The 27,499-nt window shown below is 42.1% G+C and overlaps 2 protein-coding genes across 3 annotated transcripts in view; both read right to left on the bottom strand.

Moving 5' to 3' along the window:
* The window catches only part of FRMD4B (FERM domain containing 4B), a 367,590-nt gene that overhangs the window by 117,870 nt on the left and 222,221 nt on the right, over nucleotides 1-27,499 (bottom strand). The gene's annotated exons all lie outside the window — the stretch shown is intronic.
* LOC122735967 (dr1-associated corepressor-like) lies at nucleotides 2,953-3,557 on the bottom strand. The gene is given in 2 exon segments (XM_043977895.1): nucleotides 2,953-3,185; nucleotides 3,188-3,557. Coding segments are annotated over 2 exon segments (603 nt in total).

Here is a 27,499-nt window from a genome sequence, read left to right as displayed (position 1 = left end):
TGCTAGCTTCTGAGAACAATTACTTTCTTAAGTACCCTTAAGTACCAGCCTGAAGTCCTTACACTCTAGTAAGCAGTCAACTGTCAGTCGCCTTATCTAATTCAATCAGTTTAAATCTCCAGGTGGGTCCCAGAGAATCTGCTAAATCCATTATTTTAGCACAGTATGTATACATACATGTATACACAGACATCCACATATCTAAAAAAGGTCATATATGAATAAATTGTATTTATTTATTAAAGGTTTATATGTTAATAAATACCAAAAAATACATAGTCATTAAAGACAAGATTGTTTGGGAAAGAGGTTACTGGCATTTAGGTGAGGTCAGAAAAAGTTTCATGCATACTATTGATGGAGGAGGCTAAAAGGGTTAAGAGATAACCTATCAATAGTACCTAAAAGGCTTAACAGAGAAACTTAGGTTTGTGTTCTTACAGTAACCAAGAGGGTTTGTCCCTATCAACCCTCACCATCAACAGGCAGTAACCAGGGACCATTAACCATTAATAGCTATTAATGTTCCTTGATGACAGGACGCCTAGAAACCAGATCTAAGTAAAGAGATAACAAAAAGACAGAGACCCTCTGAGATTGACACGTTTAAGCATGTCCTTGGAAACATGCACAGAGAAGGCCAAATGTGTCCTTAGAGTCACCTTATGACATGTAAACCCCCAAAACACACCTCCAGGGAAAAAGGTACCTGCCTGGGGGGTTGGCTTAAGCCCTCAGGAACTCCAAATTAGGATAAACCCTCCCCTGTACCTCCCCAAGGTGGAGATTGTGATAATGATGAGGTGATAATTAATTTCTTTCTTGCTATAAATATAACCATCTTTCTTCCCCCTATTTGAGACACCTATCTCCATGGTGGTTTCCCTGTGCTCACTCACAGTATTGCAATAAAACTTGGGGAACTGAGTCATTGAGTCTTGTAATTGTTTGGGACGACTCATGATCAATCTGATCAATTAACACCCCCCCCCCCCACTACCACCACATCACTATGGTGTGTGACCTGAATCTGAAAGGAAGATAGAAACTCTGAGGTAGAGATGAGTGAATGCATTTGAGGCTTGTGGGAATTCAAGCACAAATATATCAAGATGGATTAAGGACTATCATGTCCGTGTGAAGAACACAGGCTTAACTGTCAATAGTTTGACTATAGACTTATGTGCAATTCATGGCCTTATAAAAGATCCCCCTCTAAATGGGCAAGATATCAAGACAAGTACAGGGAAGAAAAGATCATTTGTACCTGTACTTTCAGGGATTTGAGAAAGAGAGCTAACGTGGGAGGAGAGGTATGGGCTTTAGAGAAATGAAAGGTTTCACTTTTGAAATGCCAAACCTCAGGGAAGAAGGGTCGTAGAAGACTGTAGGTTAGAGTTGGATGGGAATAACCAAGAGAGAAGGAGAAGAAGAATAAAATCTCAGCTGGAGATATGGAAGAGACCTCAGAGGCCATGTGGTCCAACAACCTCATTTTACAGAGAGGAAACTGAGGCCCAGGGCATTTAAGTGATTTGTTCAAGGCTATATAGGGTATAATCATAAGAGAAGTAGGATTTGAATCCACTCCAGAAACATTATGCCATGCTGCCTTCCTGTACATGATACGATTATGAAGAAGGAGATTGTTTCAGGCACTTGGAAGAATGGGAGAAAAGAATAATAAGAACTCACAATTCTATTTCATTTTAAAGATTGCCAACCCTATAAGGCAGTATGCCTAGTATTATTAGCATGGCCACTTTATAAATGAGGAATAGGAATCTCAAGATAAGGAGATGCTCCTATGTTATGGACATAAGTAAAAGTTAATGAAGTTTGACAATGGTGGAGTGGTGAGCATTTATTTGGCTGCTTCTCTAAGAGCCCAGCATGTTTTTCTGGCGGAAACCAGAAGTCTGATTGGGGGTTTTAACCACAGGATGAGGGGATGTGACTTAGAAATGGAGAAGTGGTTTACCTTGGGTGCACTTTGAAGAGGGGTCAATGGGATGGAATGAAGAAAAAGTATGCCTTTTCTGCTAAAGTCTGATAATTTGTGAATTGCCTCACCCACTACAAACAGAAACCAAATGATACAACATCCATAAAATTAATGAAATCGACTTCTAATCCTCAGCTGACATGGCAGGATTATCTTCATTATTACTGTTATTATTAATACTCATCTGTAAAGTGAGCATAACAAGACTGGCAATTTCTACCACACAGAGTTGTGGGGTAAATGCTTTGTAAATCTTGAAGCATGATAAATAAGAGAAATTATTATTATTTTTTGAATAAAAGTATTTTATTATTTTCCAGTTACATGCAGATATAGTTTTCAACATTTGTTTATATAAGATTCCCAATTTCAAAATTTTCTCCCTCCCCCCCTCCCCTAGACAGCAGGTAATCTGATGAGAAATTATTATCATTATTATTGTTATTAATAAAGGCCACTACGTGGCACAGTGGACAGAAAGTCCTGGACCTGGTGTCAGGAACACCTGAGTACAAAGCCTACCTCAGATGCTTAGTGTGTGATTCTGGGCAGGTCGGTTAACCTCTGTCTGCCTCAGTTTCTCCAAGACATATTAATAGCAAATACTTCTGAGCATTATTTTATTTATTTATTATTATTTTTTGTGGGACAATTAGGGTGAAGTGACTTGCCCAGGGTCACACTGTGTCTGAGGCAGCATTTGAACTCAGGTCCTCCTGAATCCAGGGCCGGTGCTCTATCCACTGCGCCACCTAGCTGCCCCATTCCCAGCATTGTTGTGAAGATAGAATGAGATAATATTTGTAAAGCACTTTTTTCTTTAAAAAAAAATCTTTAATAAATTTAATAAATTTAAGAAGGCCTTCACCTCACCCTCAGCCACTAAAATTGACTAAATGAGGGTGGAGGGTGGGAGGAGAAGGTGGGGAAGACCAGGGGAGGAGGGTCTATGAGTCATAATCTTCTTTTTCTTCAACAGCTGTGAAGCTGGGGGCTGCTGGGGGGAGAGTCCAGGTCGAGAAGAAAGGGAGGAAAGGGGCCAAGGGGGCTCCGGAACTGGTCTGTGGGCCGGCTAGGTTAGGTTGGGGCCTGTGGCATCTCTTCCTATCTGTTTCTGTGTTTTCAGAATCATCCTCCAGCTCCCAGTCTGACCCAGACTGCTTCTTATCTTCCGCTTTCCTCCAGCACTACCCTTTGTCCGGCTGCTCCCAGGCTTCCAGCCCCTTCGGGCTCCTTTCTCTTCTTCCAGGTGATTGTTTCGCTCATCTCCTTGCAGGTCGGGCACAGCGGCCACCAGGTACTCCAAGAAATCAAACTGCTGCTCCAATTCAATGCTCTTTTTCAGGTGGGAGGTGGTCAGGGTCTTGGCATTCCGAGACTGGGTCACTTGACCGGCTTTCTTGAGCAGCGATTCCAAAAACAGTTCTAATACCCGGGAGATGATCACCGGCACCGCGGTTGCCACCCTGCCAATCTCGTCGTCTGTCTGCATGATCTTCTTGATTTTGGCCGGCGGGAAGCGAGAGTTGTATATCTTCTTCTTGGTCGGCATCTCGGGGCCTCCGGCTTGCCGCACCTCGGCCTCGGACCTCTGGCCTCGGACCTCCTGTACCGGCTTCGGGTCCGGCTTCGGGTCCGGCTTCGGGTCCGGCTTCGGGTCCGGCTTCGGGTCCTCCGGTTCCTCGGGATCCACCGCCCTATAAAGCACTTTGCAGATCTTAAAGTGCTATATAAATGCTAGCAATTTTCATTCATCATCATGGCAATGTTGAAGCTCAGAGAGATGAAGTGCTTTAGTCAAGGTCACACAGCTAGGTATAGGCAAAGTTATTTCTCCTGCCTGTCAATTCAGCGTTCTTTCTATCATATTATGCTGTGACCGTGGGAGAAAAATAGATCTCGCTCTCTCTCGCTCTCTTTGCGTGGGGCAATGAGGGTTAAGTGACTTGCTCAGGGTCACACAGCCAGTAAGTGTCAAGTGTTTGAGGCCGGTTTGAACTCAGGTCCTCCTGAATCCAGGGTTGGTGCTTTATCCACTTCGACACCTAGATGCCCCTCCCCGCCCCCATCTCATTATTCCTCACCCTTTCGTAAAAGCTGAATTTTCACACCTGATTTACTCGAACAACCACTTGTGAACTAAGCATGAACATTATTGTTCCCATATGATGGATAAGACAACTGAGGCACAGAGGTGTTAAACAGTTTACCACAAAGCTAATTGTTGACAGTGAGGACCTGAGTTGTGAATTCAGGCTACCAGTTCAATGTTTGTCAATGCTGGCATCTTTTATCACCCCAGTAGCCTTGAGTCAGAGATTATGTTGCAAGAAATAGGTAGTGTACCATGGTTAATCACTTTCTAGAGACAAGAAATGATCTTATTATTAGTGGGATATACTTATTACTACCAAGAACAAAATACCATCAACCATGTCATACCAGGTTCAATTGAAATAACTGATTAGCATCTCTCATTAGCTGAGAGAAAAAGAGTCAGAGAAATTACAATCCAGTATAATTCCTATAAGGAATCCTGAAACCATGATAGCTGCCTTCAAATACTTGAAGGGTAGGAAATAGCTTTGCTTTGAGTGGTTTTAAGGGCAGAATTAGAATCATCTTGGTTTAGTTTAATTCAATAACCATCATTAAAAACAACAGTTGCTGAATGTTTGCCGATTCAGGAGGGGAGTGGGAAGGGAAGAGGAATAAAAATTGGAACCCCAAACTATAAATAAAAATGTTATTATAAAAAAAAAAAACAAAAGTTGCCTCCAAGCACCATGCTAGCATCTGGTGATACAAAAAGAAATAGAAAACAAAGGGAAAAAACCCAACAACAATGGCTCTGCTTCAAGGAGGTTATGTTCTTTGAAAAAAAGGATTTATTTTTTAATTTATTATTTATTTTTGTGGGGCAACGAGGGTGAAGTGCTTCCCAGGGTCACACAGCTAGTAAGTGTCAAGTTTCTGAGGCCAGATTTGAACTCAGGTCCTCCTGAATCCAGGGCCAGTGCTTTATCACTGGGCCACCTAGCTGCCCTCTAGGTTATGTTCTTTTAGACATAAATCAAACAACAAAAATGTAAATTAGTACAGAGGAGGGGTCAAGAAAAACCTGGACCAATGGTGGAAATCCCAGAGCAACAGATTTTGGTCTAATATGAGAATGAGTTTTCTACAATCAGAGGGCGTCCAAAAGTGGAATGAGCTCGCTCCCTCCCAAGAGACCTACCTGTCTTTGAATGTTGCAGAGTCCAAGTCTTTCAGAGTTGGAAGTTTAGAGATCCTACTCATTAGTTCGATCTCTTCAGTTTGACAAATAAGGGCACTGGGGACTAAATGGGCTACATGCTTTGACCGCCCACAGCTACTGAGCATACTATAATGGCAAAAGACATTGTGACCTACTGGAAGAAGCATGGAGTTGGACGTCCAGGAGAACCTGGTATGAAGCCTGGCCCTGAAAGACATGTGTGGGACCTTGGGTCATAGAATTCAGCTTTTTGATCCTTTACTTCCTCCACCATAAAATCGGGATAATACGAATACATATTTATGTCACACTTTCACGTTTGCAAAAAGTGACATTATCATTTAGTCCTGAGGAGATTCCCATTAGGTGGGTGCTATTATCAGCCCCATTTGACAGATGAATAAAGGAAGGACTTGGGAAGACTTCCTAGGTGGCTCAGAGGATAGAGTGCCAGGCCTGGAGTCAGGAAGAGCTGAGTTCCAATTGACTGTGGGCAAATCTTAACCTCAGTTTCCCTATCTGTATTTATTGTATCAAAAAAGATACTATTTGTGAAGTGCTTAGTACAGCACGTGAAATTATTATTATTGTACACATAATACCTATGTCACGAGAGAAATGATTATTTCTCTCTTATATCAATAACCAATTATTGAATTAGGACTAAGGTTTTTTTCCTTTCCTATTTCCTCATTCAGAAATCAGCCCCTTGTAGGTTATTCAGCCAGTATCAGAAGGACATTGTTTTTTTGTTGTTGTTGTTGTTGTTTTTTGTTTTTTGTTTTTTGTTTTTAGTGAGGCAATTGGGGTTAAGTGACTTGCCCAGGGTCACACAGCTAGTAAGTGTTAAGTGTCTGAGGCCGGATTTGAACTCAGGTACTCCTGACTCCAGGGCCGGTGCTCTGTCCACTGCACCACTTAGCCGCCCCAGGACATTGTTGATAATGAAATTGGATTGACTTTCTCCTTAATCTTGTTGAGACCTGACTCAAGTGGGGAAGTCCATTGCGTTCTACTCAGGCTTAGGTCAGGGGTAGATCCTTACTTTAGAATGCCTAAAGGGAAGATGGTCGGAGAGTAAGGCTGACATAATCAAAGTTGGTCCCCAGCCCCTCATTAGAATAGGTCCACCTCTGATTGTAATGATTCTTCTCATTAATTATTAACCAACCAGAGTTGATTGCCATAGGTTGGGAATACCAGCTCTTTCAAGGGCATATAAGCATCAAAAAGCTGCCATGATCCATCTTTGGTTTATGAGAGAGGTACAAAATGACCATCCTCTTCTTATTTGTTATTTGTTTTTTTTTTGGGGGGGGGAAGGGCAATGAGGGTTAAGTGACTTGCCCAAGGTCATACAGCAAGTGTCAAGTGTCTGAAGCTGGATTTGAACTCAGCTCCTCCTGACTCCAGGGCTGGTGCTTTATCCACTGCTGCACCTAGCTGCCCCCTTCTGATTTGTTATTACTCAGAAATTATGTCTCTCAAACTTATATATTCACAGGGTTCTTGTCAGAAGAATTCCCTTGTAAACTTTAAAGCCTTATATAAACATAAGGAGATGAGGTAAATGAAGTAGTCAATAGTCTCCCCCCCCCAGCCCCCCTTAAAGGAACAAGGTGCTCTGGTGGTGGAGAATACGTAAATAAGACAGGATTCCTAACTCCCAGAGGCTTGTGCTGACTTGAGTCTGCTGGTATGCACTGGTGTTTAGTCACTGTAGATGTTAAAGTACTCGTTCAGAGGAAAACAAATTCTTTTAGGTACTTCTCATGTTGCTATAGCTCCTTATGCATTTTTAAAGAACTAGCTACAGCAGCTAGGTAGTAAGTGGCTAGAGTATTGCACTTGGAGTCAGAAAGACTTGTGTTTGAATCCTGCCTCAGGCATTTGTTAGCTGTGAGTGTACCTGGACAAGTCACTTAGACTCTCCCCCTCAGTTTCTTTATCTGTATGATGGGGATGATAATAATAGCACCACCTCCCAGGGTTGTCATGAAGATCAAATGAGATAATGGATATAAATTTATGACATCCTAATGGATGTACATCTATACCTGCTAGCTATCATCAGAGTACAATAATATTTGTGCGTCTCTGCCATTTTGTACCAGGTGACATTGGACAAATCATTTCCCATTTCATCGCTCTGCGTCTTAGTTTCTTCACCTGTAAAATGTTGGTGGTAGAATTGAGGGTTGGATTAGATACTCATCTGTAAATGGAGACAGTAGCACCAATGGTACCAAGTCCCCATGGTGGTCATGAGGATGAAATATAAGAATGTGTAGGGGGAGGGGGCAGCTAGGTGGCAAAGTGGATAAGGCCTGAGTTCAAATCCAGCCTCACACACTTGACACTTAACTAGCTGTGTGACCCTGGGCAAGTCACTTAACCCTCATCGCCATGCAAAAACAAAAACCAAAAAAACAAAAGACAAACCAAAAAAAAGAATGTGTAGGTCGAGTTCTCTGAACATTGTAGAAGACTGGCTATAGAAAGTAAGATATCATCATGATTACCATAATGATCATCATCATATTCATCCTCCTCCTCCTTCTTCTCTTTCTCCTCCTCTTCAGGGTTCCCTTTAGCTTCCAAACATTACTATGTCTCCTAAGCTTATTAATAAAGACAGTATGGCCCATAGAAAGAACACTATATTTGGAGTAGGAGAACCTGGGCTTGAGTCCTAGCAGTGGTACTTTGGATAAGTAATCTCACCTCTCAGGGCCTTGGTTTACTTACCTGCAAAAGAAAGGGGTTGAACAGGATCATGGCTAAGGTCCTTTTGCACTCAACAAATCTACGACGTGTACAATTTGATAACTCAACTCAATGATATCGTCTCCCTTTACTATACTAGGTTGATGCATGACTTTTTCATGCTTCCTCCAACTTGTAGCATGCCCCACACAAAGGCCAAATTTGTAAACATTGCCCAAAACAATGTTTGGCAGTGAAAGGGGATAAATGTTTGTAGAAACTCAGATACCTGATGCCTTTAAAGAAGGTGCTGGATATAATGAACAGTGACCATCCACCATCAGAGATGGGATCAACTATGTCTTAACAGACAGGAAAGACTGGTTACCCATTGTGGGAGTGATTTCAGAATCAACTACGTTCAGTCAGACCATTGACAAGTTAGAGCAAAGTTCAAAATCAATGTCAAATGAGAAGATGAGAAGTAAGAAGACACTAAATACAATTTATATGCTTCAACCTGGCCTATTTATACAAGCTGTTCACTGGAAAACATGGGGAATGATAAAAGCCTACTCTCATCACCAAATTCTTAGGACAGTATAATCAATGGAAAATAGTCACCAAAACAAAGAGTCCAAAAGGGCCCAGAAACTTCTTGGGCTCCCAGGCACTTGTTCTCCTTGCCAAGGGGCGACACATCACAATGGAAATGGAGAATAGAGACTCTCTCATTTCCAAAATGTCATAGGGGTGGATGATGCCAGATTTTCTCCCAAAACCGAAGAAAATAAATGAAGGGGAAAGGTAGCCTGAAGATTGTTTTGTGCTGAGAACCAACAATGTGGTAAGGTGGGAAAAATCAGGAGACTTGTATTCAAATACTGGCTCTTTGGCTTGCTAATAATAATCATATTGCTCATTAAGGTTTTCAAAGTTCTTTCCATATATCATCTTATTTGGTCCTTGCAACAAGTCTGTGAAGCAAGTGCTATTATTATCCCTGCTTGTCAGATGAAGAAATTAAGACTTAGAGAGGTTAAGTCATTTGCCCATATGATACCAATCTCTGACCCAGGGTGTATAGTGACACATTCCAACTTAGGTTTTTATGACTCCAAATCCAGGGATCTAATCAGTAGGGTTGGTATCAAGGTTAGAAACAGAATTAGGCCTAAAGTTAGGGTTAGAGTGCTGGACCTGGAGTTGGAAAAAAGTGAGTTAAAATCTGGCCTTCAACACTTACTAAGCTATGTGGCGCTGGGCAAGTCACTTAACCCTTGGTTTGTTTCCTTTTCTGGCTCTGGCTCTATAATTTTAGAATAACAGCTAGCATTTATATAGTGCTTTAAAGTTTGCAAAGCATTTCACACATATTATGTACTTTGATCCTCACTATAAACTCTGTGTCAGAGATAGGTGCTATTATCATCTCCAGTTTCTAGATGAGGAAACTGAGACAGAGAGCATTTAAGTGATAACCAGGGTCATTTAATCCAGAGGTTAAGTTATTTGTCCAGTTAGTGTCTGAAGCTAGATTTGAACTCAGGTCTTCCTGACTTCCTGGTCCGCAGTCTATCCACTGTACTACCTAATTCCATGATCCTTCTTGTTCCAAAGCCTAGCAAAATTTGAAGCTAGATTACCCTGAGTACATTAAAGATGATGCTGGAAGATAGATAATACAAACACATGAAATGCAACAAGTTTCTCAGTATTTTTATAGTGACCTCTTGTCATCCACCACCTCAATATTAGGTTAAATTTGATAGTAGAGGGGCAGTTAGGTGGCGCAGTGGATAAAGCACCAGCCCTGGATTCAGGAGGACCTGAGTTCAAATCTGGCCTCAGACACTTGACAATTTACTAGCTGTGTGGCCCTGGGCAAGTCACTTAACCCCCATTGCCCCACAAAAATAAATAAATAAATAAATAAATTAGATAGTAGAAACCACATTTAAGAAGACTAACTAGGAAAGAAGAAGAAAGTCTTCTTTGGGGCCCCATTCTTCTAATTTGTGACTGCTTTTCCTGGACCCCCTATTTTGGGCTGCTCCTAGCCACAATATGTTGATTCCCTACCCTCTAGTCACCTTCTACATAGTACATAGCTTTGCTAACCAACTTGATGCTGTGTCTGTACCCTCCCCCCACATGCATCCCCTTTTTCAATTCTAAAATTATGAAGAATGATCTATTATCTATTGAGTTTTTCTGATTGTTCTAATCAATTTTTCCATTGTGCCTGGATAGGGCATGCCAATTGCCTCCTCTATGACCCCATTCACCATTCTTGTAACCTGGACTAAAAAAAAATATTTCTCCCATGTTATTTATCTGTGCTGTCTTCACCATCAGAAGACAAACTTCTTGAGGGCAGGGGCTTTCTTGCTTTTGTATTTGTATCCCCAATGCTTGTCACATATTTAGTAAGTGCTTATAAATGCAATTTCATTTATTTATTCATTCATTCAGAAATACTTTTGTGGAGGTGACACTTTTTTTTTTTTGGTGAGGCAATTGGAGTTAGGTGACTTGCCCAGGGTCACACAGCTAGTAAATATCAAGTGTCTGAGACTGGATTTGAACTCAGGTCCTCCTGAATCTAGGGTCAGTACTCTATCCACTAGGCTACCTAGTTGCCCCGAGGTGACACAATTTTAATAACACAGGGATTAATTTTCAAGATTATCTCAAAGATAAGAATTTAAGAGCAAAAATTATCTCGGACATTATTATTAACAAAAAAAATGTTATAAAGGGGACATAAGTAATTATCGACTAACAGGCCTACTTTGCCATGCTTATGAAAATAGCCCATGACTGCATCAAAGGACCATAAAACCATAGATTTAGGGTTAAAAAGGACTTTAGAGATGACCTAATCCATCATCTTCCTTTTACCTGACAAGGAAATTGAGGCTCAGAGAGGTTAGATGATGCCCATGAAAACACCCCCCCAAGTAACAGGGCCAGCATTTAAATCCAGGCTCTTTCTCCATATCTAGTATTCTTTCTACTCTATCATTAAGGAAATTCTTGACAAAAACACAAATAGGGAACAAGAAGACCTTTGTGATGTAAGGGGCTAAAATTCTAGCTAGTCTGTCTAAAATATCTAGTGAGTGGTCGCCAATAAATTATAAGCTTTAGCAAGAGTATTTAAGTATTTATTGAAGAGCATTAGGATCTAATGATCAGAAAGAAAGGTAAAAATCTAACTATTTCTAAGAGACCCCATCATCCGACCTGCCATGGTGAGGTCAGAAACAAAAAAGGACCCAACGCTTCCTCCTTCCTCCCAGAAGCCTCCTGTGAAACTGGGAACATCCCCCACAGACAGCTCCAAGCTAATTGGCTGGTCGCTTTGATAGTACCCATGAGCAAATGTCACTTCCTGACACCAAGGACCTGACTGCATGACTTGCCCTCAGACACCTTCTCCTCATGGCAGAGCTTTCCTACAGTAACTCTCCAGCAGGTGGTGTCATTCCAATTGTTACAGTCCCCCCCTTTGTTTCTTTTTTTTTTTTTTTAGTGAGGTAATTGGGGTTAAGTGACTTGCCCAGGGTCACACAGCTAGTAAGTGTCAAGTGTCTGAGGACAGATTTGAACTCATGTTGTCCTGAATCCAGGGCCAGTGCTTTATCCACTGCATCATCTAGCTGCCCCCTAAAGTATAGTTTTGTTTTTTCTTTTAAGTGAGGCGAATGGGGTTAAGTGACTTGTCCAGGGTCACACAGCTAGTAAGTGTTAAGTGTCTGAGGCCGGATTTGAACTCAGGTACTCCTGACTCCAGGGCCAGTGCTCTATCCACTGTGCCACCTAGCTGCCCCTCCCTTTGTTTCTTTTTTCTTTTTTTTTTTTTTTTACGGGGCAGTGGGGTTAAGTGACTTGCCCAGGGTCACACAGCCCGTAAGTGTCAAGTGTCTGAGGCCGGATTTGAACTCAGGAACTCCTGAATCCAGGGCCGGTGCTTTATCCACTGCCCCACCTAGCCGCCCCAAGATGTATGCTCCTCATTGGGGAATCGAACCCCCGGTACTTCCACATGACAGGCGGAGATACTCACCACTATACTAATGAGGACCTTTGTTTCTTAAGGAACACATTAGTGTTTCCTTGATGAAATTGTGGCTACTTAAGTGAAGCAGGTCACATTTTCACAATCACAAAATTTGAATGAGAGCTATAAAGAACAGAAATTCCATAATTTCCAGGCAGATGGAAGAGTGAAAAGTCACAGTAGATCCTTCCTCATGAATATCCTTGTAAAAAAAAAAGTAACAAAACTTTGCCCAAATAAACAAAACTGCTAGAAGCAAGGGACAGAATTTTTAGAGGAAACCATGCAAAGAAATGGGGAATGAAGACTTCCAACATAAGGAAAGGAATCAATGTATTAACAGAAAGCTAAAAAGTACATATTCAAACAACACCAACAGAAGCACCAGAAATGAAAATGAAAATAGAATTTTCTCAGGGAAAAAAAAGTCTCCTGTGACTTCTTATTTTTCCATCCCTGACACACTGAGGGAATAAATCAAAGCGAGAAACTGAGTGCAACCAAGAAATTCCTAGACAAGTCGATGAAACTCAACAATTTGGAAATATTTATGCAAATGATAAACAAAACATTATATTATTTCCTTGAGACCAAATCATAGAAACAAAAGGAAGAGAAGAAAATGGGTCAGAAAATTATATATTTGCAAAAGGAAGTGGAATCTATATAGTAAAAAATTAGGGGGACAGGGAGAATATAAGAATCATAAGGCTTCTCAAAAATTGTGAAGACAAGAAGAATCTGATCATGATATTATAGGCTATCATACCAATATCTACCAAGAAATAATGAAGAGGGCCAGATTATAAACCAACAGAAATCATTCAATACCCACATGGGTGAATATCCAGTTGAGCTCACCCAGACATACTATTGTTAAGCTTTAAGACTGTAAGGACAAGAAAAGATATTACATGATACCAAGAAGACATGCATTAAAAGTAGAGATTAAAGATTCAGAATTTTTTTGCAAAAAAAAGGAAGAAGCTAGAATATGATATTATATAAAAGTAAGAGATATAAGACTTCAGTCCCAAATGTGCTACCTTGGCAGAGCTAGCTCTTTTTTTTTTTTTTTTTGTGGGGCAATGGGGATTAGGTGACTTGCCCAGGGTCACACAGCTAGTAAGTGTCAAGTGTCTGAGGCTGGATTTGAACTCAGGTACTCCTGAATCCAGGGCTGGTGCTTTATCCACTGCACCACCTAGCCGCCCCCCTGCACTTCTTTTTTTTTTTTTTTTTTAGTGAGGCAATTGGGGTTAAGTGACTTGCCCAGGGTCACACAGCTAGTAAGTGTTAAGTGTCTGAGGTCGGATTTGAACTCAGGTACTCCTGACTCCAGGGCCGGTGCTTATCCACTGTGCCACCTAGCTGCCCCTTCTTTTTAAAAATTAAAAAATGGTCATTTAATAATTTACATGAAGTTTGAAGAATTTGTGGCTGAGACAACTGTAAGACAACTTTTAATATGGAAAGCTAATAAGAACACTGAGATTAATCCTCAAAATAAACTTGCCATTAGCTAGTAACTGTAACTTTCTATTTCACTATAATCATTTTAGGAAGATCACCAAACAAAAACCTTCTTGGTTTGATTAACAGCTGAATGGACCTTGAAAGAGTAAAAAGAGAGAAGAGAGGAACACATTGACATTGGGGCTTCACAGATAAAGAAGGAGTGTGTATATGTGAGCAATCCCGGAGTGTGTGTATGAGCAATCCCAGAGTTACATTCCTTTCTGAAACCTAGTAGAGGGTGCAGAAGTCAAATTTTTCAAAACTTATTAAATGAATAGTATGAAATACAGGTAATGTTTACTATTGACTGTATGTGTATGTATGTGTATTTTAGTAAGTCTGGGATGGGATCTACACTACTGAAATAAAGAAGATTGAATTATCTTCTGAAAAAACAAATACAATTACAAACTATGGTATATATCTGACAAAAAAGATGGGAGTTACTATGTAAAGATTTTTTTTTTTTGCATAACCCAAAGTAGAGTAGACTAAAGATGAATAGAAACTGACTTTTGGATTGGGGAAAACTTTTTGCAATAAACATTTCTAATAAAGACCTGACATTAAAAAAATAATATGGGGCAGCTAGGTGGTGCAGTGGATAAAGCACTGGCACTGGATTCAGGAGGACCTGAGTTCAAAAACGGCCTCAGACACTTGACACTTACTAGCTGTGTGACCCTTGGCAAGTCACTTAACCCCCATTGCCCTGCCCCCCCCAAAAAAGGTATAAAAATATATTAGAGTTTTATGGGTAACTATTGGTGCAGTGAATGGAGCACTGAGCTTGGAATCAGAAAGACTCATTTTAATGTTTTTGTTTTCGTTTTTGCAGGGCAATGAGGGTTAAGTGACTTGCCCAGGGTCACACAGCTAGTAAGTGCCAAGTGTCTGAGGCTGGATTTGAACTTAGGTCTTCCTGAATCCAGGGCCAGTGCTTTATCCACTGGACCACCTAGCTGCCCCAAAACTCATTTTAATGAGTTCAAATCTGGCCTCAGACTCTAATTGGGTGGCCCTGGACAAGCCACTTACCTTGTTTACTCATCTGTAAAATGATCTGGAGAAGGAAATGGCAAACTACTCCAGTATCTTTGCTAAGAAAATGACAACTGGGATCACAAAAAGTCAGACGTGACTGAACCTACTGAACAACAATAGAAGTATATGGGGCAAAAATTGACTTCAGAACTACTTGAATGAAATACTTTGCTTAAACTTAAAGAAGAAATTTATGTTGAGGGAGACTGTGGGTTTCTGGAGGAGGCTATCGATTACCTTTGATTGAATAAGTTATCAAACGATAGCCCGGATTGTAAGCTCCAAGGTAATGCTGCCAGTCTTATTCTTCCCTAAATAGTGCTTGGAAAAAAGTAGGCAGCTAATAAATGTTTGTTCAATTAGAAAACAAAGGAAAGAATATACAATCCCATTGCATTTATTGCTTATTTCGATTTAAAAAAGCTTTTGATTTACTGACAGCCTTAAAAGTAGGTAACTCCAATGTGTATGCTAAGAGTATCCAAGATTCCTTAATGGACAACTGTGTAGATAGCTTTGTTCAATGATCAGCTGGGGGTCGGTATCAAAAGAGGCACAGGTAGATACATGCTCTTCAGAACAATAAAGGATGGCCAATGCAAAGTCAATATAGAAGAGAGTTTTTCAGTTGCTCCTGATAGTAAGTGATTGCACTGAGGGCCCCTTCAGTTGCATCCATTTTTCCTCTAGAGATTAGCCTAGCAATCCATACAGAAGAAGCCACGTAGATCAAGAAAACTTATTGTACAGATAATGACAGACAGCAAGCATTTATTAAGTGGCTATTATGTTTCAGGTACTGAGCTAAATGCCGAGAATACAAAGAAAGGCAAAAGATGATTGAATGAGCAGCCCATTTAGTTAGTCCACTGGCACGAATACCTTGGACTGTGTGTTATAGATAGACAAGTTGGGACCAGAATTCAGAATCACAGAATCTCAGAGTTGGAAGATATTTCAGAGACCAAATCACAATCAGAAGGAGAGAGGAGGATGGATCATATTTGGGGAATTGAATATTCAATGCTTTCAATGATTTTAACATACTTTCTGATAAAAAGACTTCTTTATTTTAATACCAGCATTTTCCTGGTGATGCAATATGGCCGTGTCATGGAATGTCATGATCTGCAAAGAATCAAAATTATAGAGGGACTAAAAAGTAATGGAAAGGGGCAGCTAGGTGGCGCAGTGGATAGAGCACCGGCCCTGGATTCAGGAGGACCTGAGTTCAAATCCGGCCTCAGACACTTAACACTTACTAGCTGTGTGACCCTGGGCAAGTCACTTAACCCCAATTGCCTCACTAAAAAAAAAAAAAAAAAAAAGTAATGGAAAGATTCATGGGAGTTCAGTATAGACAGATGCACATCACCAATGGTAACTTGCCTGTAAGTGGATGCATAAAAGAAAGTAAAGCTATTGAGGACACATCCAATTGGTAAAGATGGTGGGCTGGTCATGCATCAAAGGTGAGAGATAACACATGGAAGACCTAAGTCTACCGGCAGTCACAAAATGGTACAGGAACGAAAGGAAAGTCTGCAGTTTATTGTTTGGATTCTCCGTGGAATTTGTGCAAAGACATAGACAAAGACAAAGCTGAAAATAAATAGGTCCTGTCCTCAGGGATCTTCCCTGCCAGAAGCAGCTAGGTGGTGCAGCTCATAGAGTAATAGGTTTGGAGTCAGGACAGGTTTTTATTCAAACCCCATCACAGATGGCTACTTAGCTGTAGGACCCAGGGTAAGTCATTTAACTGCTCTTAGCCTCAGTTTTTTCATCTGTAAAATGGAGATAATAGCACCTCCCTCCCAGGGTTGTTGCAAAGGTCAAATGAGATGATATTTTGTGGCCAACTCACTATTCCCTAAAACAGCTTACTTCTATTTTGATAGATTATCTGAACCAACACTCCATACCATTAACCAGAAACGAATAATCTCTTTACTATTGCTCTAACTCACCTGGACAGACTGAAATGTAATGAGCTAAATACAGTTTCTAAGAATGAGAATATGGCATAGTGAGCTTCATCATGGGAAAGATTATCAACATGGATGAGCTCACAGATCCATTAAGGTAGAATAGATTGGGATAGTGTCTAAGTGAGAGGTAGCAGGGAAGAAGAGAGTTCACTCCTGTGTTAGGAAGACCTGGGTTTGCACCTTGTCTCTGACACATAATGGCTTTGTCACTTTGAATAAGTTCCTTAACTCCTCAGTGACCTAGGCAACTCTCTACAACAATAAATTACTGAGTAGGTACCAAGCGACATTGTATAAAGTGAATTTCCTCCTCTGAGAGTTCCCCATATCAATTAAATCCCAGGTCCAGGCTTTCTCTCTCTCCTATTGTCTAAATAAGATATACAGCACTGAAACAACCCTTGGATCATAAGGCCTAGGGTTTAAGGAACCTTGGAGGTCAGTAAGACCAACCCCTTCATTTCATCGATGAGGAAACCACCAAAGGTCAGCGTGATCCAAGGTCTCACAGGTGTGTAACGGTGTGACTTATACACACAGGTCTTTTGACAGTGCTCTTACTGCTAGACCTTGGGTTCTTAACCTTTTTATATCTGGGTGCTATAGATCCCTAGGGTACCCTGGTGGAACTTTTGGACCCTCCTTTTTTTTTTTTTTTCCAAGCACTATTCTTCTGGAGAGCCAGATGTTAAACATTTACCAGCACATCCCTGCAAAGGGCGTCTAATCTAACCCACTCGTTTTGCAGGTGAGGTCTAGAGTGATTAGGTGACTTTCCCTCGGTCGAATAGGCAGCAAACAACAGGGAGAAATCTGAACCCAGTGTTTGAAATCCAGAGTCAATGATTTATTTCCCCATTGAAAGATATCTCTTCTGAATGTCCTAGGGGGAGAAACTTTAATTTAGGCAGTCAAATTAAAAATTCAGCCCTCAGAAGAGATACTGTCTTTGTGAATAAGTACTCAACCCAGGAGATAAACCTTAATTGGCTAACAGAGTCTAATTTATTGAGAAGACAATCCAAGGTTCCTGGCTTCCACGCCTGCTTCACCCGTTAGTATTGTTTTTGCCCTCCCATCATCAGCAGCAGACTCTCCTCTGCTACCTCTCAGTAATAAAATAAGGCCGTGTCACAGAAGTGATGAGTATGTATTCTGTGTCGGTCGGAAAGACAGGCTTTGAAAGATGACAGGCAGGAGAATCCCAGAGCATCCCGTCGAGGGCTCGGGCTGCCCTGATGGTGACGAGGGGCCCTTCCGTGCAAGTCATTCTTTTAAGACTTCAGCTGCAGAAATAGGAAAAGCACCGAAACCCAACGACCGTTCATAGACACGTCCGCACTCCCCCGACTTGAAATATTACAACGGCCCCAGCTTTTATCTCGGAATTTGAAAGTGCGAGGGAGGGAGAGAATGCCTTTGGTGAGCCGTCATCAATCTCCTTCCTCCAGTGTATTTTCCTTTGTCTTTGTCCGCAACTGATAAAGTCACAGCGTTTTTAGCTAGGAAGAGCTCTTACACAGTCTCCTTTTTAATTTCCGACTTCATTTTACACATGGGGATACTGAGGCCCATTGGGAGGACGTGGAGTGTGCGAATGGTGGAGCTGGGAATAGATGTCACAGCTTTGGACTCCTTTGGCAGGGGGCCCTCAAGCAAAGGAAAACCTGCTTGGGGCTGCTCAATGACATGTTTGGAACAAGCACTGGTGAAGCGCTTCTGCAACTAACTCGGCCACAAAAGACTTGTGACCTTGGAATACTGCAACAGAACCTAGAAATCATGACAGGCAAAGTCAGGAGGTGTACCATCTCTCCACCTTGCAGTTATCAGGGCTCTCTCACTTTTTCTTTTTTCTTTTTCGAGGGGCAATGAGGGTTAAGTGACTTGCCCAGGGTTATACAGCTAGTAAGTGTCAAGTGTCTGAGGCCAGATTTGAACTCAGGTTCTCTTGACTCCAGGGCTGGTGCTCTATCCACTGGGCCACCTAGCTGCCCTGGCTCTTACTTTCAAAATGATTTTGTATATACTTTGTTTTTTACTTAAATACACATACAGATGCACTCTCATGGTAAGACACCCATGCACAAATAATGCACCCATTCATATGTACATGCATGCACAAGCACACACGAGTATGGGCAGACAGTGCATGTATACACACACACCAACATATATGTTGTATACATATGCATGTAGGTATATGTGTGCACATGTACAAATACACACAGAAATGCATACATTCTCTCTTGCCCCCTTCTTTCCCCCTTCAATGGTAAGACACCCATACAGAAACAATGTATGCAGCTGTGTATGCACAGACACACACACAATCACACACAAAGCATATAGGTACACACACGACATCTGCATGTGTATATACACACAACTACATACATGCACACAAATGCACACATAAACACGCACACAAATTCTCACCAATCGACCTCTTTGGGGCACGGACTGTCTCTTTCTTCCTGTCTTTGTGTCCCCAGTACTATCCCTCAGCACTTATTAAATGCTTGTTGAGTTGAATGGAATGGTCCTGGGGCATTGATAAAGGGGGACTGGAGAAATATTGACATAGATAGCAAAATTAGACCCATTTCCATATTCCCAAAATATCAGACCTAAGTATTTTTGGTTTGTATGTGATTTTCTGTTGAGGAGCAGTGTGACATCCTTGAAGTCAGGAAGACCTGAGTTCAAATCCTCCCTCTGACAGGCCCTGGTTGTGTGACATTAGGCAATCGAAATTCTCCAGAGCACTGAGTTGGTTAAGTGACTTGCCTAGTCCTGACTCTAAGCCATGGAGCTTCTCTTGTCATCGTTACTGTGTTGTTGTTTCGAAAACAATTTATTACAAATATTTATTCTCTCACCTTTCCACTGGAGTCTAGTTATTAATTATTAGTAATATTACTAACATTTTATTGCAATTTAAACTTTAGAAAATGCTTTGCATATATTACTTCATTTGATCCTAACAACAATCCTGTGAGGCAAGTGCTATTATTAACCCCACTTAACAGATAAGGAAACTGGGGCTGAGAGGGGTTAAGTAATAATATTCACTAGTGTTTATGTAGCTTTAAGATTTGCAAAGTACTTTACAAATGGTTTAGGAAATTCAGTGTGAGAGAGGTAAAGGGACTGACCCAGGGTTATTGAGTGTCTGAGTCTGGGTTGGAACTCAGATCCTCCTAATGCCAAGCCCAACACTCTAACACTCAACATTTAATTTAAAAAATATTTTTTCTAAATTTAATGAACACCTTAAAAAGGGAGAACATTTCTATAACAAAAGGATTATATGTGAACACATAAATCTCTATTCTGTGTGACTTCCTTTAAAAAAAAAAGTCAGTCAATAAACACTTATTAAGTGCCTGCTATAGTAGGGTGGATTGTGCTGAGCCCTGAAGATACAAAGAAGGTAAAAAGACAGCCCCTGTTCTCAAAGAGTTTACACTCTAAAGGAGGAGACAACATGAAAACAACAACATATGTTCATACGGAAATATACAGGGTGAATGGGGGGATGTCACAGAGAAGGCACAGGTGGTATTCTGATAAACATTTAATAACCAGCTGCCTGAAGGAAGTATTCCTTACACACTTTCAGTTTAATCTGCATTATTAACACTTTCTCCATCACCTTTTTAAGCCTAGACAATCAACAAAACAATGTCAGGCCCTGATTTGTAGTGGTTCTCCAGGGTGTAAACGCTCAAAGGGAAAATTTAATAATGAATTCTAGTAGAGCTGACTCCCTTACACCCCTGGAAGGCACTAGCATGAAGGAGGAATCTGAGGGGTTTCTTATAGAAGGTGGGCTTTTATTTAAGACTTGAAGGAAGCCGGGGAAAACAGAAGACAGAGAATTCCAGGCATGGGGGGTGGGGGGTGCAGCCAGATAAAATGCCCAGAAAACAAAACAAAAAGCAAACAAACAAAAAAAAGAAAATGCCCAGAACATCGAGACAAAGCGTCCCATATGAGGGACAGTAAAGAGGCCGTTTGTGGTCAGTGGAAGCCAGAGGGGGCTGGGGGTGGTGGTGGAAGACTTAAGAAGACGGAGATACAGTGGGAAGGTTAGGGAGAGTATCCAACGCCCCAAAGAGGCTTTTGTATTTGATCATCATCGTCCTCCTGCCAGATCCCATCAGCCTTGGGACTCCACCTCCTCACCTCCCTCCCTCCCTCTGATTGGAGGATGGAGCCATGAACTATACATTTAAGGGCGGTACTCGTCCCTCCCCTGGGGGCACTACTTCCATTTTTCCCACCATGCTCCAGGAAGTTTTCCCTCCCACTTTTCTCCTTTCTTTTGTGTATTGCTTCCCCTATTTAATCATACTCTTCTTGAAGGCAGGAGTTTTGTATTTGAATCCCCAGTCCTCAGTATAGTGCCTGGCTCACAGTAGGCGCTTAATAAATGTTTGTTCACTGACGTACTGACTGAGCAACTGGCTTTTACCTAGGCTTGAGGAAGACAGCTGAGTGGAGGGTGGCTTGCTGTGGGGAGAGACTTGAGGTGGGCAGACCCACCCACAGGCCTATAGTTCAGGCCTGGATGGTGGCAGTGTCAGAAGGGAGAAGGTGCCTTATTCCAGAGATATTTCCAAGGTAAAATCGACAAGCCTCTAGCAACAGATTCAATATGTCACCTCCAAAGCTATCCTGCTTGTCTCTATCAAGAAATTATTGGGGGCAGCTAGGTGGCGCAGTAGATAAAGCCCCGGATTCTGGAGGACCTGAGTTCAAATCGGGCCTCAGACACTTGACACTTATTAGCTGTGTGACCCTGGGCAAGTCACTTAACCCTCATTGTCCCACCCCCCAAAAAATTAAAAAAAAAGAAAAAATTATTAAGCCATTTGTCAGGGATGCAAAGATATAGAGTGGGGGCAGCTAGGTTGTGCAGTGTCTGGAGTCAAGGGGACCCGGGTTCAAATCCAGGCTCAGACAGTTACTAGCTATGTGACCCTAGGTAAGTCACTTAACCCCAATTACCTCAACAACAACAACAACAAAAAGATATAGAATGAAAAGATTCCTGCTCTCAAGAAGATTACATTGGAGGCATCTATCCCGAGAAGGTTATTTATTACCTTTAATGGATGTAGAAACATCCTGCCCCTTCTTTGCGAAGTGTAACAAGTAACATAATGGGGGTTTTAAGTGTGTTCCAGCAATCCGCCCCTTCTAGGTCTTGTCTGGTACTTAGTAAGTAAGGGTCCACCACGGTCTCTTTAACCTCTGTGAGGCTAACGGCAGAGTGCTCTGAGAATACTCCAAGGAAACATCATTTTCATGGCCCTATATCAGACCAAGATTTTCTAACCGTGTCTAGGGGAGCAGAAGAGAGAACCAGAGAATCTTGTCCAGGCACGCCAGCCCTAGCTCTTGCCCACCCACGGGATGACTGCTGAGCTAGTCAGGAAGTGGTGAGAGGAAGTCCTACCCCTGCTTAAGAGACGTGTCAGGAACGTGTGCCAGGAGCTTCCCCCATGGCTCTTTACCATATCCTGCTCTTGTCCATGAAAGAGTGGGCACAGGTGCTTTCAGACCAAAGCTGGGGGTGGGGAGAGAACAGATGGGAATGCTAACAGATGATCAATGATGAAGGGCTGTTCAGAGGGTGAAGGGGAATAATCATAAGTGTAAGAACTGGGATTGATTTGGTGCCTTCCTTGTGCCAGGTGCTGTGCTAAGTGCTTTACAAATAACATCTCATCCAATCCTCACAAAAGCCCTGGGAGTTAGGTGCTCTTATTGTTCCCATTTTATAGTTGAGGAAACTGAGGCAGGCGGAGGTTAAGTGGCTTGCCCAGGATCACACAGCTGGTTAGTGTCTGAGGTTAGATTTTCTGAGGCATTGCCTCAGACCTGGGAAAGATCTCAACTTAAAAAAAAAGGGGGGGGGGCAGCTAGATGGCGCAGTGGAAAGAGCATCGACCCTGGAGTCAGGAGTACCTGAGTTCAAATCTGGCCTCAGACACTTAACACTTACTAGCTGTGTGACCCTGGGCAAGTCACTTAACCCCAATTGCCTCACTAAAAAAACAAAAACAAACAAACAAACAAAAAAAGACCAAGGTTTCCAGCTGCACCTGGGGCCGTTTCCAGTCCTTCTGACCTGTCTTGCTGTTAGATGACCGGAGAGTGAGGCAGATGCCTTTGCACAACTCTGCCTCACTTCAATCCAATTCACTTGCAAGTCAAGGTATCCCCCTCCTAATGTCGCCTATCCTCTTCCAGAAAGAAGGACAAACAACAATGAGGCTAGATTTGCACTCATGTTTCCCTGATTGCCTCTCTATTTAAGACTCCCCACTCCCCCAGAATTTGGTACTATAACAATGATGATGATGAGAACTGGTACCTACAGCATTTTAAAGTTTGAAAAGCATTGCATACAGGTCATCTCAGCTAGGTAGTTCGGTGGATAGACTGCTGAACCTGCAGTCAGGAAGACGGAGTTCAAATCCCATCTCAGACACTTAGTAGCTGTGTCCAGTGCTTAGCACAGTGCCTGGTACATAGTAAGTACTTAATAAACATTTGCTGATTGACCCTAGGCAAGTCACTTAACTTCTGCCTCCCTCAGTTTCTTCATTTGTAAAATGGGGCTAATTATAGGTTGTTGTAAAGATCAAATGAGGTAATAGTCGCAAAGTGCTTTGCAAATCCTAATGAGCTATAGAGATGTGAATTTTTATAATTTTGGCTCAAATTAGCCCTGTGAACTTGCTCTTATGGACATTATCACACTCCATTTTTCAGATGAGGAGACTGAGGCTCAAAGAGCTAATATGTCATCAGATTCAAGTCATGCCTCTTCTTTTCTATCCCATGACTTACCATAAATATGGGTATAGAAAAAAGAGCCCAGGATTTGGAGTCAGAGGATCTAGGTGTGAATCTTGGTTCTACCACATATACAGTAGAGGGGGCAGCTAGGTGGTGCAGTGGATAAAGCACTGGCCCTGGATTCAGGAGGACCTGAGTTCAAATCTGGCCTCAGACACTTGACACTTGCTAGCTGTGTGACCTTGGGCAAGTCACTTAACCCCCACTGCCCCACCAAAAAACCAAAAAAAAACAAACAAACCCCAAACAACATAGAATTTGAGCATCACAAGGGACCTCAGTGGTCTTCTAGTCAACTCATTCATAAAGAGAATGTCCCCTGTGGCCATTACTAGCTATGTGGCCTTGGGTGAGTCAGGTAACCTCTGGCTCCATCTTCTTATCTATAAAATGAGGGGGATTGGGGCTGGATGAACTCAAGATCCTTTCCCCTGTGACTCGTGCCATGATCTTACTTCTGTATCTATTTCCTAGAGAAGTCCTTTTTCCTCTGATTATATGCTGAAGCTGCTTCTGCTTTCTTTCCTGTTGACCTATAAGGAGTCATCCAGGAGTCCCATTTGATTCCCTGGCTTATACAACTGACTGAGAACCTCTCACTCCCATTCTTATAAGAGCAGAAACCACTGTCATTCCAGTGCCAAGAATCAGGCATTTTTTGGTATGGCTTAAGAAATCTATACGGGATCCGTTTGTGCTGAAAGACAAAACGATGGGGGTCAGAGAAATCTGGGAAGACTCATGTGACTTGGTGGGATGAAGTAGGCAGAACTCCCTTCATTGTATATAACAACCATATTATAATGATAAACAACTTTGAAAGACTTAAGAACTCTGAACAAAGCAATGCCCAACCCTGCTTCCCTAGAATCAATGATGAAGGAAGATGAAGCTCAGTCTAGAGGACCATGGTACCCATGATTCTAGAGGACAATTTACGAAGCTAAGTTCATCACCTGGCAGAGAGGTTATGGGCATCAGGGGCAGAATGAGGAATGAAGCTTGGCATATGGATGTCGTGGGGATTTATTTTGGTTGACTATGCACATCGATTACAAGCTTTTCTTCTTCTTTAAATTGGGGGTAAGTGGGAAGGAGGGAGAATAAATACTTTTGGGGGGGCAGGGCAATGAGGGTTAAGTGACTTGTCCAGGGTCACACAGCTAGTAAGTGTCAAGTGTCTGGGGTTGGATTTGAACTCAGATCCTCCTGAATCCAGGGCATGTGCTTTATCCACTGCGCCACTTAGCCTCCCCTGACAATAAATACTTCTTAACTGAAAAATAAAGTAAAATGGAAAAACAATAATTACTGTATATACTCTTGACACAGGGATCAGAAACAAGAGCCGGGACAGTGAACAGAGCAAGTCAAGCATGAGCCCTCCGTTCTTCTAGAAGTCACACATGAGTCAGTATATGACAGTGTGTTAGAATAACAAGAATGCTGGATTCAGAGGGGGAACGTTGGTTTAAATGCCAGCCCTCTCACCTGCTACCTGTGTAACCTTGGCTGGAAGGGACCTTAGAGACGATTGAGTCCAACCCCCTCATCTTAGGCAACTGAGGCACAGACAGGTTAAATAGGTCACCCATCTAGTAAATGCCTGAGGAGACCTTCAGTTTCCTCATCTAGAAAATGAGCGGGTGGAATTAACCAACCTCTGAGATCCCCTTGCAGTTCTTATCTGTGATTCCAGAATCTTCAGGGGCAAGGGCCAACCTCTCTTGGTTAGGACTGGTGCCTGGCACACACAGAGCAGAAACTCAGCAGCAACGATATCAATCCACTCCCTTAATTTCCACTACAAAACCTACTCAGGTGGGAGGTGGAGGCTGGGCAGTGAGCCCATTCATACAGGACGAGGGAGCCAAGAACTTCTCCCAACCCATATATCTTCCTACAGACTTTACTTCAAAGTAGATGTAAACTTATTTCTCTGGGGTTTTTAATCACATTCCTTAGCACAGACAGTAAGCTCTGGGGGTTCTCCTGTTTTCTTTAAGCTGGATCTTTCACTGAAGACAAGAGCAACACCGACCCCGTCCGAAAGACTGGCCTTTTGTGTTTACTCTTCTTGTCACTTAGTCTGTCTTTAAAAATCTAAAGAATGTTGCGGGACTTCACAAACTTAAATTAGCGCAGAGACGTCAGCTGTTGCTATCACACTTGCTAGCTGTGTGACAAGTTGTCGGATTTATATTTTTTAATTTTCAAAAAAATTATTTATTCATCTATCTATCTATCTATCTATCTATCTATCTATCTATCTATCTATCTATCTATCTATCTATCTATCTATCTATCTATCTATCACTTTATTTATTGCAGGTCAGTGAGGGTTAAGTGACTTGCCCAGGGTCACATGGGCTAGTAAGTGTCAAGTGTTGGAGGTCGGATTTGAACTCAGGCCCTCCTGAATCCGGGGCTGGTGCTTTATCCACTGTACCACCTAGCTGCCCCCTCCATGATGAAAATGAAATGTTTATATCTCTATCTCTACCATCTATATATATCAGACCAGGGTATTAAAGCATCCAATATGCTTTTATTTATTTTATTTACTCCCGATTGTGACCTTGGGAAGTCACAACTTCTTTGGGCCTTAGTTTGCTCATCCAGAAAACAAGGAGGTTGAAGTGAATGGCATAAAAGGTACCTGGCTCTGAATGTATCAGTGGTCTTCAACTTGATGAATCAACAAGTGCTCATTGTTTGTCCTTCATTCTCGAAGAGGACCATGACACATCTGGCTGATGTCATGACTTGCAGTGAATTAATTGGATTTAGGTGAGAGAGGGCTGTGAAAGGTCAACCAACCTCATTCTCTCCTCTAGAGCCATCTGGATCCAGTGGCCAGATATATATATCAGGATGACGGGAGATGACCCCGGATGTTTTTAAAGGCAATTGGGGTTAAGTGACTTGACCAGGGTCACATAGCTAGTAAGGATCTGAGGTGAGATTTTAACTCAGGTCTTCCTGACTCCAGGGCCAGTGTTCTATCTACTGTGCCACCTAACTGCCCCACAAGTGCTTACTCTATATTAGATACTGTACTAGGCACTGAAGGCATGAACACAAAAGTTAAAGGCTGCATTCCATGATCATTCTTTGACTTTTGCAACTAATAGGACTTCAGACTCTTTGCTTTCTCTCCCCAAGGCACCAGGAAACCCCCTTTACAACCTAGGACCAACACAGCCTAGGACTGCCAGTAGGTGGCACTCACAGCCCAGAGGCTTAAGTAATGAATTGAAAAAGAGAATGGAAAACACATCAGAAGCCAAAAGGAGGAGAGAGAGGAGGAAGCAAGAGGAGTGACAGAGCTGCTCTGGGTGGGGTGAAGGCCCCCCCCCCCCGCCGCTCCCCCCCAGCAGTGGATTCACCTGCCCCACTGGGATCCCATGTTGCACTGTGCTGTGGTACACTCCCTGAAGGATCCAAGGGAATGGGAGCTTCCCCCAATGAGGTCACTGCTTATAACCTCACTTTTTTGCTTAAATACCCTTGTGTCCTCTCAGGATGTTCAGAAGCCCACATCTGGGTTGCATTAGAGGTGGGGCTCTGACTAGGCACATGTGTTTGTGGGAGATAATTTAGAGCGAGATAACGAGCCAAGGGCAAGAACATCCCACAGAAACCTGGAGGAGTCTGGATGCTTCTAGTCCTCTCACACAGGGAAGAAGACATGTGCATTATGATTATATGCACAGCCATCTTTCTATCTATCTATCTATCTATCTATCTATCTATCTATCTATCTATCTATCTATCTATCTATCTATCTATCTATCTATCTATCTATTAATCTGTCTGTCTGTCTGTCTGTCTATGCATCTATGTATCCATCCATCCATTCATCCACCCATGCACGCATCCATGCATCCGTGCATCCATCCATCTTCCTACATAGAACAGATGCAAAGTTTGCTATAAAGGAAAAGCAAGATGTAAAAGGAAAGCCAGCTCCCTCTAACTCTTGGTTCATTTTTCTTTCTTCTCTGTGCCAGCGCCAGAGTGAGGGTGCGCTCCTT

Source organism: Dromiciops gliroides, chromosome 1, assembly GCF_019393635.1.
Source record: "Dromiciops gliroides isolate mDroGli1 chromosome 1, mDroGli1.pri, whole genome shotgun sequence".
Taxonomy (NCBI): Eukaryota; Metazoa; Chordata; class Mammalia; order Microbiotheria; family Microbiotheriidae; genus Dromiciops; species Dromiciops gliroides.
Note: the sequence above shows the minus strand (reverse complement) of the source record. Positions and strands in the feature narration are given on the sequence as shown.